Below are 16,786 nucleotides of genomic sequence, written 5' to 3'. Positions count from 1 at the left end.
CAGTAAGCAATCACTAATCTACTTTTTGTATGTAGATTTTCCTCTTCTGAATGTTTCGTACGAATGGAACCATGTGTCTTTTATGACTGGCTTCGTTTACTTAGCATCATCTTTTCAAGATTCATCTATGATGTAGCATCTATCAGTACTTCATTTTTGATGGCTGAATACTGTTCTATTGTATGGGTTTGACATTTTGTTTATACAGTTATCAGTTGGTAGACATTTGAGTTGCTTACACATTTTGGGAACATGAATAATGCTGCTATAGACATTTGTTTGCAAGTTTTTGTGTGGACATACATTTTCATTTTTCTTGGGTTATGCCTAGGAGTGGAATTGCTGGATCTTATGGTAATTCTATATTTATTTGTTTGAGGAACTGCCAGATTGAGATCATGTATTTTAGTTAATCTAAAGATTATACCCATTTTTGCCCTGGTTGGTGTGGCTCAGTGGATTGAGGGCTGGCCTGCCAACCAAAAGGTCACCAGTTCCATTCTCAGTCAGGGCACATGCCTGGGTTGTGGGCTGGGGGTCCCCGGTTGGGGGCGGGGTGTGAGAGGCAACTCATCAATGTATCTCTCACATGTTGGATGTTTCTCTCTCTCCTTTCCCCTCTCTCTAGACATAAATGAATAAAATCTTTTAAAAAGTAAAATAAATAAAAATGATACCCATTCTTTGGAAAATATTTTAAAATATAGAAATTTTGGAAGAAAAAAACCTTTAATCACTTTTAATTTAAATGACACTTTTCTGTGTATTTTCTTATCTTATTTTGGGGGAATTTTTTTTTGCTTAGTCTTTTAATTATATTTTATTGATTATGCTATTACAGTTGTTCCAGTTTTACCCTCCTTGCCCCTCTCCACCCAGAAATCCCCACTCCCTCAAGCAGTCCCCACATTATTGTTCATGTCTGTGAGTCATGAATATATAAATTCTTTGGCTACTCCATTTTCCACACTGTACGTTACATCCCCGTGGCTATTCTGTAACTACCTATTTGGACTTCTTAATCCCCTTTCCTCTTCACCCATTCTCCCACACCCTCCTCCCACCTGGCAGTCATCAAAACACTCTCCACATCTATGATTTAGTCTCTGTTCTTCTTGTTTGTTTAGTTTGTTTTTTAAGATTTAATTGTTGATAGGTATGTATTTATTGCCACTATACTGTTCATAGTTTAGATCTTTTTCTTAAATAAGTCCCTTTGACATTTCATATAATAATGTCTTCGTGGTGATGAACTCCTTTAGTTTTTCCTTGTCTGGGAAGCTCTCTATCCGCCCTTCCATTCTAAATGATAACTTTGTTGGATAGAGGAATCTAGGTTGTAGGTCCCTGCTTTTCATCACTTTGAATACTTCTTGCCAGTCCCCAGTAGCCTGAAAGTTTCGTCTGAGAATTCAGCTGACAGTCTTATGGGAACTCCTCTGTAGGTAACTGCTTTTATCTTTCTGCTTTTAAGATTCTCCCTTTATCTTTAACCTTTGACATTTAAATTATGACGTGTCTTGCAGTGGGCCTCTTTGCATCCATCTTGTTTGGGACTCTGTGCTTCCTGGACTTGCCTGTCTATTTCCTTCAGCAAATTAGGGAAGTTTTCTTTCTTTCATTTGAAATTTTTTAATTAAAAAAAAAGATTTTATTTATTTATTTTTAGAGAGAGGGGAAGGGAGGGAGAAAGAGAGAGAAGGAAATTGCCATATGTGGTTGGTTGCCACTCTCACGTCCCCTAATGGGGACCTGGCCTGCAGCCCAGGCATGTGCCCTGCCTAGGAATCAAACCAGTGACCCTTTGGTTTGCAGGCTGGCGCTCAGTCTATTGAGCCACACCAGCCAGGGCTCTTTCATTATTTTTACTAAGGCCACACTTAGCATGATAGTTTGTAGCCAATATTATAAATATCTTTTCATGTCAGTAAGTATCTACATCTGTTCAAATTTCTTTTACTTTAGGAACCCTTTCTTAAAAGGCCATTTTCTAAAAGCCCACTATGTAATCATTCAATAATCAACAGTTACTTATTGGGCCCCAGGCAGGTGCCAGGCATCTCTGTTCCCGCCAGTACCTGTTCTCTTTAAAAGCTGTAGGCTATACACAGGTATCGCACCCTCACTGGCTGTTCTCATGTTGAAGGACATCCAGCTTACACTCTATGTTTTATTGTTATTACAAATGACTCAATGAACATACATCTGTTTGTACTTTTATCATATCCTTAAGAGAAATCTCTAGAAGTAGAATATTGGGGTCAGAGGCCAACCTGTGGCTGGGCCCATCTGAAGTACTGGGACAAGGGTGCAGAGGGAAATGACATGGTCCCTGCTCTTCAATAACTCAGCCGGCTTGAGAAAATGAGATTGAGAAAAGGGAAGAGGAGATTTCAATGAATAAAGCCCATACTTTCCAAAAGTTGCCCTTTAGGAGTTCATTCAATGCATACCTTCTGCATCATTGCAAAAGCTAATAACCTAAGTGTTTAGCATTAGGGAATTGAGGAAATATGTACCATTATGGTACTAATTATGGATCTATGTTCAACTCAAATAGAGAAAGCAAGGTATAAAATAATGTTTCATATACTGTTTGTGTGTTTATAAGAATAGGGACACATGTCTGCCTATAAATGTACAGACCTACCCTGTTCACTCTCATAGCCACTGACCCCCGATGGGGCTATCAAACACTTGAAATGTGGCACATCCAAGTGGAGATGTGTTATAAATATAAAATGTGCGATGGACTTGCTACCAGAAAAAAGTATATAAATATATATTATTAATAATATTTACATTAGGAACAGTATGTTGAAATGATATTTTGAATACCTTAAGTAAAATCATATATAAGCTTTTTTATGTTTCTTTTTATTTTATTTTATTTATTTATCTTCAGAAGGGAAAGAGAGAGGGAGAGAAATATCAATGTATGGTTGCCCCTCGTGGGTCCCATGCTGGGAACTGGCCTGCAACCCAGGCATGTGCCCTGACTGGGAATCAAACCATGATCTTTTGGTTCACAGGCCCGTGCTCAATCCACTGAGCTACACCAGCCAGGGCTCTTTTTATTTTTTTAATGTGGCTACTAAAAAGTTAAATTACACATGAGGCTCAGATTTGTGCCTCGCATTGTGTTTTTATTGGCTTGGACTGTTACAGATGATGCAACACACTTATAATAGTGGCTGCCTCGGAGGAAGGGTCCTGAAGGTTTCCGTGGGGTGAGAGGTTGGACTTTCACTAACTTCGTGTACCCTTTGAATATTCTCCTTTGTCTGAGTTTTCAGTACCATGTACCAATGTTTTAAAAACATTGCACATGTCAGTCCATGACCAAAAAATAGCAGAAAAATTAGCCCCCCCCCCAAAAAAAAAGAAGCTATTTGGGAACAGGCTTGGAGAAGCAGAAGGATTGTATAAGAACATGTTAATTTCTCATCCCACTGGCAAGGCTCCAGGGTCACAGCAGACCCCTTACCCAGCCCAGCGCCCCATGTGCACAGTCGGTGCCCGGTCATTCATTTCTTTCCATGGGAGGTTGGAGCCTTCTGCCCAGAAGTGTCATTGGATGGGAGGAATCAATTCTCTTACTATGATGCTTGCAATTTTTTTAGCTTATTATTATTGACTAGGTTTTTTTTTTTTTAAGTGAACACATAATCTATGATCTAACCGGCAAAAGGAGATTCAGGAAGACACACAGCTGCTGTGTGGGATGTGCTTGAAAGATCCCTCTGTGGCCTTGGCTCCTCTTCACTGGCCCGGAGGTGACCTTCTGACTGTGGGACTTCAGGGGACTGGAATATAACCTGTTCCCCCTACCACCACCACCTCTGCACACCCTATAGAAGCATTTCTGGGGTAATCTCTGCTGAGCTGATTTTGAAAATGCAACCCTCAGGGCGGTTTATTTCTGATCTTTTCAGTGGGGAGCTGCCCAGGGCAGTCACAGCCTGGAATCTTGGAGGTCCTGAGCTGGATCATGACCTCAGACTTCAGGCCTCCTGCCCAGCACACGGCAAAGGTCCTGGCATAGCACCTGGGCAAAATGTTGAGAAAGAAAAAGTCACCATCCCCACCCAGGTCATCCCTCTGAGGTGGGACTGGGGTCTTCCTATCCCCTCCCTCTACACGTCAGTCCGCAGGCCAGCCCAAACCCCACAGCCTGGCCCTCCCTTTTGACATGATCCCATGGTTGCAGCTACTGGGGAAGGGGCACAAGGCTGCAGCTCCTGCCATCCCCAGCTGTGCCCCTCTCAGCCAGAGACCACCTCTGCCCTGCGAAGACAGGATGCAAAATCTGTTTGGTTACTGCTCACGCAGTTTGGGGTACAGCCTTCCAACCTCCTTCCAGGAAAGTGGGCTGGCTGGAAGGTGATTAGATAATTACAAGATGCTAGTTTAATGTAGTGACGAATTCAGCCTTTGAGATCATCAGAGAAGCACCGATTAAACAATACGCTGCCCCATTGGCACCACATTAGCCAACTATTAATGGGCAGGGAATAATTCCCTAACTGGATTTTGAGGTCATCCACACCCTCCTCGGCCCTCACCTCCAAGCTCCATGGCTAGGTCAACCGCAGGTGGCAAACACCAGGTCCGGATCTGAATCCAGCCCTCCACCTCACTTTACCCTGCCGGCACCTTGTTTTTAACCAGAGGCATCGCGGAGCTCTCGCTTAACTGTTAAGGAGTAGTTACATTTACACAGTCCTAAAATTACACTGGGCCCTTTGGAGGCAACCTCCAGGCTGATGTGCCCCCCACACCCCGTGAAAATGAGTTTGACGCCCCTGCATTAGAGCCTCCTCTGGGGTAGCTGGGGGAAAACTGGACCCCTTGGTGTCACATCTAACCTGGAGATGTGACATCTCAGAAGCACCCACCACTTACCCATTATTCCCCACAGCGAGTCCCCTTCTTGCGTCGGGGCTCCTGGCGGGAATTAGCTTTGGGGCCGCCTGTCGCGGGGGTATGGAAGCTGCACAAGCAGAGGTGCCTGGGGAAAATCTCAGCTCCACACTTGCCAAACCGAGTAACCCTGAACGAGTTAATGAACTCGTTCTCCACGCCTCAACGACACCTTCTGTAAAGCGGTGAACACACCGCATAGTGCAACTGAGTTTGGCAAACTCCGGGAGCGGTGCTTCTCAAGTGCCTAGAGTGCTTACAAGTGCCTACCTTGTAATTGATACTAAACCGCGGGGGTCCCTCTTGAGACCACTCTAGGGGTTGTTGGTTCCCCTGGGGCTCTCTCCCGTGGGTGTGTGTAACTCCAAACCACACCCCGAGAAGCGGAATTTGGGGAACCAGGATTATCAGGCCCCCTCGCTTGTGGGTGGGGTACGGGAGGTGGGGCGTGGGAGAAACCCCAACTTCCCGGCTTCACCCAAAGCCTGGAAGTGGGCGGGGCCGGGTTGGTCTGGCCGAGGGCGTGGTCCCCGGGGTGAAAGGCGCTGTGGCTAAACCCGTCCGGCCCCGCCCTCGGTCCCGCCCTCCTGTAACCCGAGCCTCCATTGGTGGCGTCCGGCGGCGCGGCCGCTGTTATTTTTCGAATATATAAGGAGGTAGAGGTGGCAGCTGTTGCTAGAGGCTTCCCGTACTAGTGGCTGGTCCCCACGCCCCTCCATCCCCCTCCCCACCCTCCCCGCTTCCCTCTCCTCCCTCGCTTCCACCCCGTCGCTCTTCCTCCCTTCCTCCCACCTCCACCCCGGCCCGCTCCCCACCTGGTCCCGGATAGCTGTGCCCCAGTGTCCGTGGGTCTCCCGGCTCCCGGCCGTGCGGCCAGCCTCTGCACGCCCCGCCACGATGGAGCTGCCCCAGCCGGACGCCACCGCACGGAGCTCGGCTCTCAGTCCGGCGAGCGTGCGCGGCGGCGCGGTGCGTCCGAGACACCTTCCGGGCCTCCGGCCTGGAGCTCATGGCCTTCTGGGGTCCCCGGAGCGCGCGGCCACTTCCTCGCCTGTCACCACCCTCACCCAGACCATGCACGATCTCGCCGGGCTCGGCAGGTAGGGCACTCCAAGGAGGCCGGGTGTGGGTTGAGGGGTCGACACTAGGGTGTTGGACCTGGGCCTCCTGGGGACCCCGACGCGGGATCCGAATCCGAGAAGCGGAGTGAGGAGGCATCCCGGGCGGAGCCTGCTTTGGGGACCGGGGACAAGGGCGGTGAGGCCAGGACTGTGCTGCTCACATTCTCCAGGTGACCTGCTCTTGGCCAGCACAAGACTCTGAAGACCCTCTTTTTCCCCCTCCTCCTCCTTTCTCAGTGTGCTTCCACCATGCTGCCTCCCTAATTTTTGTCCAGATCGCCACCATTTTGCCCCAGGCAGGGGATCGTGAGCCTGGAGGGGGAACTTGAGGGTGGCAGGGCAGTCCAGTTCTGTCCATTGCCCCTGCTCCCTCTTCCCCTAGTTCTTTCCTGGGGTAAAGGGTTAAACGCTGGTCCTACTCCTTAAGCTAGTCTCCTGGATCCAGGCTGGGTTTTCCTCCCAGGAACGGAAACCTAAGCCTTGGCCCTTCCTCCAGGAAAGCTTGTGGACGGGCAGGAACCTAAAGGCCCTCCAGGGCTGTTCCGCTGCCTCACCATCTCCCAGGATGATCCCCAGCCCAGCTTCCTCCTTTTTTCTCCCCTTGTACCAAGGAGGATCTTTCTTAAACCAATCAACAAAGAGAAGACACTTAGGGCCTCTGTAGAAGGAGCCTGCCTTGGCCTGAGAAGGGGGCTTCCATTCATCACCTCCCTTGGGGCAGTCAGAAGCTGCATGGGCCCTGCAGAAGTGGGTGGCTGGTGGGAACATGGGCCAGCCAGCCCTGAACCCCACATTTACTTTTCTGCTTCCCTGGGTCCCTGCTCCCTTCCCAGGGAGAGCCCAAAGAGTCAGGTAGGCAGCCTGCTCACATGCCTATCCCTGTCCCCGCGGCGATCGTCTGCATCCTCCCTGTCGTCTGAGTCCTCTGAATCTTCTGATGCAGGTGAGGCCCAGGGGAGTTTGGGGGGCAGCCTGAGCCTCCCCATTTACTTGCCAATCAGACTAACATCCTTCCAACAACCTGGGGGCCTGCGAAGCCTCCCCCCTGTACACCTATGGCGGGGCTCACCACGTCCAGCCCAGGATGTTAGAGCTGGTGGCTGGGTGGGGCCCTCTGCAGGGGATGAGGTCTCACCTACTTAAAAAAACCAAAGCTCCTGAACCACAGCCCTGCCTGGGAGGCATTAGGGCTGAAAGCTGATTATTTTATCTCACTTGATCCTCAGCTATAATATTTCCACTTAAAAAAGATGCCATCTCTTCCAGAACAAATTATCCTAAACCAGTTCACAAAAAATGCTCAGCAAAGTTTTGGTTTACAACCCATGTAGAGGCATTTCCAAAGTAAATGGGAAGTGGAGCTCTGAGCATTTGGGAGTTAGTGTCAGCCCTTGGGGTCCACAGGAGGGAGGGTTTTTCTTCATTTTCGAATGTGTCAAGATCTGAAATAGAAACTGTCCCCCCCCCCCCCCCCCCCCCTTCTCTGAATAGAGTTGATACATGGTTGGGGGGAGAGTGCAGAAAATGGCACTACTTTTAAACCAAAGCACTCTGTCCCCTTAGGTCTCTGCATGGATTCCCCCAGCCCCATGGACCCTCAGATGGCAGAGCAGACGTGAGTAGAGAAGAGGGATTCGCCGTTACTAAGGAGTTGGCATCTGCCTTTGGGAATCCCGGCTGTAGCGTAAACTCACTGGGGAAGCCTGGGAAAGTGCACAGACCCCTCCAGATCTCCATGTGGGGGAATTAATTGACCCTAACTTCTGGGATTCTGCTCCCTGTCTTGGAGAAGGGTCTGCCCTCACAGGAGCAGCTGAAAGCGGGCTCAGGGCCAGGGTGGCGGGGACAGTGGCCTCTGGGAACAGCAGACACTTGATGCCAACCAGCTCTCATGAGAATACAGGCCTGGTATGTGTCCTGTTTTCTTTTCTGCCTATACACATTTTGTCTTTTGGAGGGAATATCACACTTTTAATATATTGTCCTAATTCAAAACTTTTACCACTGAGGCCAAACAGAACAGTTGCTGCAGGCTGGTGTAGCCCTGGGCCATCCTATCAGCAACCTCTGCCTTCAGTGACACTTGATCCTCTGGGCCACCCTGGACCAGCCCCTTTGTGGGAAGGACTGGAGAGGGGTCTGCTGGGCTCTGCTCAGGACATATTCCACCGCCTTGGTTGTAGGGCAGGAGAAGTACCTTCCAGAACACAGCTGTTCCCATCCAGCTGTTCGAGCCTCAGCAGGGAGGGCATCTGCCAGGCGTTAGTGAGAACAGCTGGGCACCTCCAGCCTGGACTGGGGCACTATGTATGCTTTGGGTTTAGGGCAGTGGCTGTCTTCCTCCCACTCACTGCCTTTGATCAGACTGGGCTGGGCTGCAGGGTTTGTTCACAAACAGGAAATGGGGAGAGAATTGGGTGGAGGGACCGAAGTTAGGTTTTGGTGGCAACACAGAGCTGTGCCTGCTTTACCCCAAGGCCCAGGTGCAGATTGGAAACCAAGACAATGATATTGATCAGTCCTGATGCCAGGTTGGCTGGGCACAGCCACCCCCACACATATACCTCGGGGCCAACCCCTTGACATTTTACTCCTCAGTGCCCCCCCACCCCCCACACCTGCTGTGACGGTTACACAGCTTCTCAGAAAGAAGCTTGTGTGTGTGTGCATGTGTACGCATAGATGCACAAAGCCCTGTGTGGCAGGTGGTCTCTGGTAACACAGCTAGGGGGGCGGGGCCTATCTACAGAGGCTTGTGCTCCAGCCTCAAAAGGAACATCTGTTGGAATCCCTTGCCTGCTGGCCTCTCCTAAGGCAAGAGGAGGGGGTGGGACAGAGGCTTGGCCCTGAAAATTCCATAGGAGGGAGAAGAGGATGTGACCCTACACACTTGTTGCTAGGAGGTCTGGCATGGCAGACGGTGGCTGATTCAGGGGCGCACTAAACCGGGCCCCGTCCTGGAGGGAGCCAGGATGGCCCCGCACAAGGGGAGGGAAGTCCAGCCTTGCTGGCATCCAGGCCTTGCAGACACCCACATTGTTGGCCAAGGCGTGTCACCAAGGGATGGATGAATGCCTTTCCTGGTGGCCGAATGGCCCCATGAGGTGATTTGCATACAGGTGGAAGGCCTGTGGGCAAGCTGGCGTGAACAGTTGTCTGGGTAACGCTCAGCCACCCTCGACCTACCCCAGCTGTCTCCCATTTACTGCCATTCTCTGGGCCCTCTTCCATCCAGGGCAGCCTTTTAAAGTCCCAGACTGCCTCTCATCTTCCCCCTCCCCAATACTCGGGTCCCCAGATGGCTGGCATTCTTTCTGCTTCCCCTTTCCACTGTCTGTAGCCCTTGTCCCCAGGTGTTGTGGACTGGGGACCTGATGCTGGTGGGCAGTGATGGGCTCTAGCGGGAGGTGGACTGCGTGAGACTGACTCTGCTTTCTCCTAGGTTTGAACAGGCCATCCAGGCAGCTAGCCGGTTTATTCGAAAGTAAGTGCTTGGCCTTCCTCTTGCAAGCTCTGGTGTTCTACCCACCACAGGCTACCTCTGCCCACCCCGCCCCCCCATTAGCATGGGGTGGGTGTTCTCCCAGGCCCTCCTGTGGGGGGGAGGTACACAGGGCTCTGGTGGAGGGGCATCCCGCATGCTCTTCATTACAGTCCTGGACTCTGCAGCCCTGACATGTCCCTGTTTCCTTCTGCAGCAAGCAGCTCTCCATCCGACGCTTCCAGTCCTTGCCGGTGAGTGCCCTCTGAGGCTTAACAGGAGGCTCAGGCATACTGGCCAGGACTGGGAAGGGCAGGAGGGCTCTGGGGCTCAACTCCCAGAGGGTACATTTGGTGTCAGATGCCTGGCTGTGGGAGATGCAGTTTGGGAGGTGGATAGGCGAGCAGGGGGGTTCAGGGGAGGGATGGGAGAAGGTAGGGCCTGGGCTGGTGCCAGAGAAAGGTAGCCTTCAGTACCTGCTGCCCTCCTGGCTGTCTAGGTGAGGCTTCTGGGCCATAGCCCCGTGCTGCGGAACATCACCAACTCCCAAGCGCCTGGCAGCTGGAGGAAGAGTGAGGCACGTGGCCAGCCTGCCCAGAGCTCCGGGGAGGACAAAGAGAATGTGCGCTTCCAGCAGGTCAGAGTGGAAACACCCCAGGGGGAGAAGGGGGAGTGCTGGGGTGGTTCTCTGGCATTTGATGATGCCCACCCACTCCCTGCCCCCACCTTGCCCACAGGATGGCTTTGTCTTCAAGATGCCACAGATGCCCACACATCCCAGCCATGCCCACGCTCTGGCTGAGTGGGCCAGCCGCAGAGAAGCCTTTGCTCAGAGGCCAAGCTCAGCCCCCGACCTGATGGTACATCAGGAGAGCCGATCCTTGCAGGGCAGGCAATGCCCACAGGGCGGGTGCCCCCAAAGGCAGCTGAGGGATGGGAGGGTGATTCAGAGCCTGAGGTGGGGGAACCTTTTCTCAGAAGGATAGGGGTGGGGACTGCCCCAGGTCCCCACCCTTGAGTAGTCTGCATCTGTTCATCCCCCACACAAGTGTCTCACCCCTGAGCGGAAGATGGAGGTAGAGGAGCTGAGTCCCCTGGCCCAACGTTTCTCTCTGACCCCGACCAAAGGGGCTCCTGACGAAGACGATGGGTTTGTGGATGTCCTGGATAATGACTTAAAAGTAAGCAGCCTTGCTCCATCAGGCCCCCTACATCTCCCTCCCTGGGATCTCCCAAAGAGGAGAGCTCCAAGCTCCTGCAACAAGACTATGATCTTACTCCAGTGTTAGAAGAAGAATCGGGGTTAGCTGAGTCACAGCTTGACCTCTGGCCAATCAGAGTAGAGCCGGTGGCTGGTGCTGCAGTAAGGGGAGGATGGACAGGGCAGAGGGAAGGTGCTCCCGCTTCTCGTGGCTCTGCGCAAGCCCCAGCAGCGAGGGGTCCCTGCCATCTCCTGGCTCTGGGGGGCTGCCCTGTGCGGAGGTGCTGGGAGAACAGAGAAGGACTCCAGCTTGAGGGGTTTGGCTTGTGCCTGTGGGTGCCAACATATCTTTGTTGATTTGGCCTCAGGATGATGATTCAGTTCCCTCAGGCATGGAGAGCCTCATTAGTGCCCCACTGGTCAAGAGCTTAGAAACGGAAGAGGAACAGGTGAGCTTCTGGGGTGGCCCCCTGAGATCTGGGAGGGTGGGGCCCTGCCCTCCAGGTGTGATTTCGGGGGAGCAGGAGCTGAGCACTCTGATCCCCAATCCACCACCCTTGCCAGGACCTCATCATGTACAGCAAGTGCCAGCGGCTCTTCCGCTCTCCGTCCATGCCCTGCGGCGTGATCCGGCCCATCCTCAAGAGGCTGGAGCGGCCCCAGGACCGGGATCTGCCCATACAGAACAAGCGGAGGAGAAGTGTGACCCCTCTGGAGGAGCGGCAGGAGGCGGAGGAACCTGTGAGTGCCCTTCTCAGCCAGTGTGCAGGCAAGGGCGGGGGGGTCCCAGCCAGACTGGGCATGGAGGGACAGCCTCCCCCCTGACCCTGGTTGTCATCTGTCTCACAGAAGGCCCGTGTCCTCCGCTCCAAGTCCTTGTGTCATGACGAGATTGAGAACATTCTGGACAGCGACCACCGTGAACTGATTGGGGATTACTCCAAGGTACCGGCTGGCAAGACCTCACCTCCACCCCTCACTGACTGTTCCCCGAGCCTGGCAGCTGCTTCAGTGCGGCCCTCTCTCCCCAGAGGCCCCTTTGCTTTGTCCTCTGCATTTTATTATCCTTTACTCTCACCTAGATTCATCTCTCTGGCTCTCCTTGGTTTTCTGACTCTATCACATATGTCTGGGCATCAGGTGGCATCTCCACCTTGGAAAACGTTTCCAAACTAACATTTATTTTGATCCTCCTCAAGCCTCATCCCCAGGATTAGCAGAGCTGGGGGCAGGAGGCAGGAGTCCATCGCTTCTGCTCCCCTTCATTTCCCCTTGGAAGGTTTTTCCCAGGGTAGCAGACCCAAGAGGTCCCTCTCGGTTGCTATGGGAATCAGAGCTGAATTTGAAGGTCAAGTCAGGTGTGGCCTCTGGGCTTGGGAAAGAAACTCCATCCTTCCCATGCACTGCATCTTGCCCATTTCACTTTGTTCCTCTTCTCTTTCTCAATCTCTCTCTCCCCACTTCCCTTTAGGCCTTCCTTCTACAGACTGTGGATGGAAAGCACCAAGACCTCAAGTACATCTCACCGGAAACGGTATGTGCATGTTAGACTTCCCTGGGAATAGGCCGCAGCACTGGGTAGCGTAGGGCAGGGTTAGGGGTCAGCCCCTGCCTGCCAGCCTGACCTGCTGGGACCTAATTCCATGGCCTCCTACAGATGGTGGCCCTGCTGATGGGCAAGTTCAGCAATATCGTGGAGAAGTTTGTGATTGTGGACTGCAGATACCCCTATGAATATGAAGGCGGGCACATCAAGGTGAGACAGGGTGATGAGAAGTGCTAAAGGCCCGCCAGTTCCATCCTTCCTCTGTGGGGGCACCCTCTTGTGGGGAAGGGTTCTGCCCAGCAAGAGGTGGGGTCACCCAATGGAAAGATGCAAACTGCTTAGGGGAGGGGTCTGCCACCCAGGCCCCGGGCTGTGGCCTGATCTCCAGCTACTCTTCCAGACGGCCGTGAACCTGCCCCTGGAACAGGACGCCGAGCTCTTCCTGCTGCAGAGCCCCATCGTGGCCCGTGGCCTGGACAAGAGAATCATCCTCATTTTCCACTGTGAATTCTCCTCTGAGCGTGGACCCCGCATGTGAGTCCCAGCTCCACCCAAGCTTGTGGGTGCTGGAGCCATCCTATGGCCGAGAGCCCTGAGCCCAGCCCTCCTTGGCCTGGGCCTCTTGTGGAGTCTGATCTCCCGGAGCAGACCTCACCCCTGCTTCCTTGGGCATAGCACCCTCCTCCTGTCTCCTCCGTACTGTCCTTTCCCCCAGGCCTCACCGCCCCATCCGTTACTACCACCCCTGCAAAATCTGGTTCCAAGCCTTCAGCAGTGTCCTTAAAATCCAAGGGTCCAGTCCCAGTCCTCAGCGACAATGACCCTTCTAGCGTTCAAATGTCCTTTCCTTTCCTCACCTCTTTCCCCTCACCAAGTCTTGTCCAGACCTCCTCAATGCATCTCCTGAATTTTGTCAGCCTCTCCTGTTCTGCTTCCGCTTTCCAGGTCCAAGCCCTCATATATTACTGAAAAAGATTCTGCAACTGCCTTCTAGAAACAGAGGCCCCCTTGATTTTCCTCCTTCCTTTCATTTCCCCAGCCTCTTCTGTACCCAGTAGCCAGACTGATCATAAAGTGCTTGCACACGAGTCCCCTGTGGTCCTCCAAGGCCCTCGGGAGTGCGCGCAGGGAACAGGTTCCCCACTGCCCACCTTGTTGCCTGCCCAGCTCTGATCCTCACGCCCCTGTTGGTCCCAGGTGCCGCTTCATCAGGGAACGAGATCGGGCCATCAATGTCTACCCCAGCCTCCACTATCCTGAGATGTACATCCTCAAAGGCGGCTATAAGGAGTTCTTCCCACAGCACCCGGTACCATGGGCAGGGGTGGCCACTGCCTCCATGGGAGGGTTGGACTGCCAGGAGAGGGCTTGGCCAGGCATCACCCTGAGAGAAGAAGGGAGGGCTGCCCCCCGCCCCCAAAGTTATCCATTCCCCCATATTGATTGACCCCTCCCATCCTGCCCTAGACCTTCTGTGAGCCTCAGGACTATCGACCCATGAACCATGAGGCCTTCAAGGACAAGCTGAAGACCTTCCGCCTCAAGACGCGCAGCTGGACTGGGGAGCGGAGCCGGAGGGAGCTCTGCAGCCGCCTGCAGGACCAGTGAAAGGCCAACCATGGACTTGCCTACCTTCATTGCCTCGGTAGCCTGGGCACCAGCCGCCCAGGGGCCTGTAGGCCTGAGGGTCTGCTGGGGGCCCCAGGTCCTGTCCAGGGAAAGACAGTGAGGGTGTCCTGTCCATCTGCCCCTAGCTCTGGTCCTCTAGTCTCACTCCAGCCATACTCCCTATCTGGTGCCAAACCCTACCAACACCCCGGCCCCTGGAAAAACCCAGGCTGTTGACTTAGTGAAATTGGATTACGTCCAACTCAGAGGAAGTATTTTGTATCCAGCAGGAACTTTTTGCTTTTTTCTTCCTTGTTGGGGTTAACCCTTTGTCTTCTGGTGTCCAGAAGAGCCCCCATTTTTCTAGGGACTTTGTTTGTATGTATGAGGCTGGGGGAAAGCCACAGCCCCCCAGAGGGGCCAGAGCCACACTCCTCCCTGCATTGGGGGTCGGCACTGTGCCCTGGCCCTCACCGCCCTCCCAGTGTGTCAGTGTGTCCCCCTTTCTTGTTCCCTCTTTCCTGTCCCTCATGTGCACTTGCAGCACAAACATAAGCTCTTACTCTTTCTGTTTCAGTGTTACCTGCATGCTTGATTTGTCTGTCTGATTTTTTTTTTTTTTTGGCCCATCTCAGGACATTCACAGGTGGTCAGGCAGTCACCCTAAGAGAAGAAGGGAGGGCTGCCCCAACCCGAAGTTACCCATTAGGTTACCCTGTCCAGTTGGGGTTAGAACTCACACCTTAATTAGCCACTTGGTCTATCTTCTGTTGCCTCAGAAAAGGATGTTATTCTACTCGGGGGCCCCTGGGCGAGGGCTAAAGCCCGCATCCGTAACCTCACTGGTGCTGTGAACCCTGGGGCCTGACTTGTCAGAGTTAACTGCTATCTTGTGGATGGACAGATGGATGGACGAATGGATGGATGCTGTCGATGCACTGTGCCTTGCGCCTACAAACGGCTGAGTGGAGTCATTTCAGCGAGCATGACTGGCTGTGATTGAAGTATATGTGTGTCTGTCTGTCTGTCTGAACAAAGTCTTTACAGTTTAAAGTTTGGAAATACTGAAGAGGAGATGTCATGGAAGCAGCTAAACCAAGGACAGAGCCACCTCTGACTTCTTAACCTCAGGATGTGGGGAGGGCTGGGCTTGAAGACCTTAAAGAGTCATCTGTTAGGGTCTCATCTCAATAAAGCACTGAACAAGTTGAGCAACCAGCACTGTGTCCTGTGAGGCTCTTGACAAGACCGCGCCTGATGGTGGGATAGGCCAGGGCAGTTCAGCAGATCGGGGCTGGAAGACTCCTGGAAGGCAGCCTCACGCTGTCTTCCCAAGTCTTGCCAAGAACTTGGATTCAGCCTCCCTCTTCCCTTCATCTGGCCACTCAAGCACTCCTGGGCCCATCCTTCCTAAACTTTGAGCCAAGAAGGCAAGAGTGACTCTATGACTCCTCTCTAGAACTGTCCATAGCTCCCCATTGCTGGCACAATACAGCCCCTCTGCAGCCTCATTTCTCATCTCTGGCTGACTCAAATGCTCCATACCTTACTCTTCACAGCTCCTTGCCTTTGCATTTGCTCTCCCTTATCAGAAATGCTCTCCTTTATCTGTTATTCCTCCCAGAAGCCTTTTGGCCCTGGTCAGGGAAATAAATGGCTTTCCTCTCAGGATCCCTAGGACCCAGCAGAGCTTCCACCACTTAGGAGATGCTGGGCTCAAGACCAGAGGATGGGAAAAGACCAATCTGGGAGAACTGGTCCCAGGCCCAAACCCAGTGTCGCAGGAAATCCTCTCAGAATATCACTGCTGTTACACACGCACAACACACACCCAATGTGAGCTGTTTAGGATTGCAGGACTTCTTTGCTGCCTGATAAACAGAGTGCACACACGTCCAGGGTCATTACCACTTTCTGTGGAAGTCCATCTACCTTTTGAAATAGATTGTTCACTCCATTTTGCAGATGGGAAGATGGAGGCTATTTCTAGCAACAAGAAGGGACTCCGGATTCCCAGGTTGAGTCTAAAGGACCAGTGCTTGACCGCCAAGTTTTTTATGCCTAAGTGATTGGTGTTTATTCCTGGTCCAGAGCCCCCTGCAAGGACACAATAGGTGGGGGATCCTTGGGAGGGGCTGGGCCTCTGCTCAGGGAGGTTAGGGCCCTGAAGACTCCAGAATCCCCCTCTAACACCGAGCAGAAGGCCAGCATTTATTTGGCTGAGGGCACTTGCCCCAGGAAGAGAAATAGCTGTTTAGGTGCCCAAGAAAGAGACTGAGCTCTGGGGACTGTCGTGCTGAGACGTGCCTGTCTCCCCCCACCTGGTTTTACAGAAAAGGGAGGCGACCGTATGCTCAGAGCCCACTCACTTGCCCCAGGTCACGCAGCAGATTTAAGCGGAGCAGGCATTCCAGCTGTCCAGGACTCCCACTCCTCACTTCCTGCCTTGGTCCCAGAGCAGCCAAGGGGGTGGGGCTGAGCTGCCTGGCTTCTGCTCTGAGTGTCCTCTTCCCACTCCAGCCGACTGGATCGGATCACATGGGGAGAAGGCAGCAACGGGCGCTGTGTGTCTAACAATGCCCAGGCCTCGTGCCAGGTTCTGACATGCACAGCCATGTCTGCCTGCCTCGTAATCCACCGTTTGAGTCATAGCTGCAGCCACGGGGCACTTAGTCTGCTCCACATGCTCTTATACATCATCTCCTAAGCTCCCCGGGTCAGTTTTCAGCTCATTTTGCAGGGGAAACAGAGGAGGAGGGCAGGGAGGAGGCTTCGGTCAAACCATCCACCCTGAGGAAGGTGTGGGCCTGAGCCTGGGGAGGGGGTGGACTCAGGCCGTGATACCCTCTGACTCCGGGAAGTTCAGGGATGAGGCCGCGATGGCCCAATTCCCCAACCCGCCAGCA

At 52.8% G+C, this 16,786-nt stretch overlaps 1 protein-coding gene across 2 annotated transcripts; it reads left to right on the top strand.

Annotated features, from left to right (window-relative positions):
* The first annotated feature begins 5,562 nt into the window (after positions 1 to 5,562).
* Positions 5,563 to 15,098, top strand: CDC25B (cell division cycle 25B). Of its 2 annotated transcripts, XM_037147805.2 has the most exons (16): positions 5,563 to 6,023; positions 6,878 to 6,987; positions 7,608 to 7,659; positions 9,487 to 9,528; positions 9,743 to 9,779; positions 10,025 to 10,162; positions 10,263 to 10,385; positions 10,575 to 10,706; positions 11,095 to 11,175; positions 11,291 to 11,467; positions 11,576 to 11,671; positions 12,198 to 12,260; positions 12,384 to 12,482; positions 12,673 to 12,806; positions 13,470 to 13,581; positions 13,740 to 15,098. In XM_037147805.2, exons 1-16 carry the CDS (start codon positions 5,821 to 5,823, stop codon positions 13,878 to 13,880), a joined length of 1,740 nt encoding a protein of 579 aa, XP_037003700.2. In that variant the 5' UTR covers positions 5,563 to 5,820; the 3' UTR covers positions 13,881 to 15,098. The 2 variants fall into 2 exon arrangements, with proteins under 2 accessions (XP_037003700.2, XP_037003702.2); XM_037147807.2 differs by lacking the exon at positions 6,878 to 6,987 and having other exon boundaries at positions 5,841 to 6,023.
* Positions 15,099 to 16,786: the final 1,688 nt, after the last annotated feature.

This window comes from Artibeus jamaicensis, unplaced genomic scaffold (genome assembly GCF_021234435.1).
Source record: "Artibeus jamaicensis isolate MK-2021 breed Jamaican fruit bat unplaced genomic scaffold, CSHL_Jam_final contig_685, whole genome shotgun sequence".
NCBI lineage: Eukaryota > Metazoa > Chordata > Mammalia > Chiroptera > Phyllostomidae > Artibeus > Artibeus jamaicensis.
The sequence above is the reverse complement of the archived record's forward strand: the minus strand, read 5'-3'. Positions and strand labels throughout refer to the sequence as shown.

Excerpts from the sequence above, each read along its gene's own strand:
- CDC25B (XM_037147805.2), top strand. The coding sequence starts at position 5,821 with ATGGAGCTGCCCCAGCCGGACGCCACCGCACGGAGCTCGGCTCTCAGT. Across the intron at positions 10,163-10,262 it reads AGAATGTGCGCTTCCAGCAG|GATGGCTTTGTCTTCAAGAT; the intron begins GTCAGAGTGGAA and ends CCTTGCCCACAG. Across the intron at positions 11,468-11,575 it reads GGCAGGAGGCGGAGGAACCT|AAGGCCCGTGTCCTCCGCTC; the intron begins GTGAGTGCCCTT and ends TCTGTCTCACAG.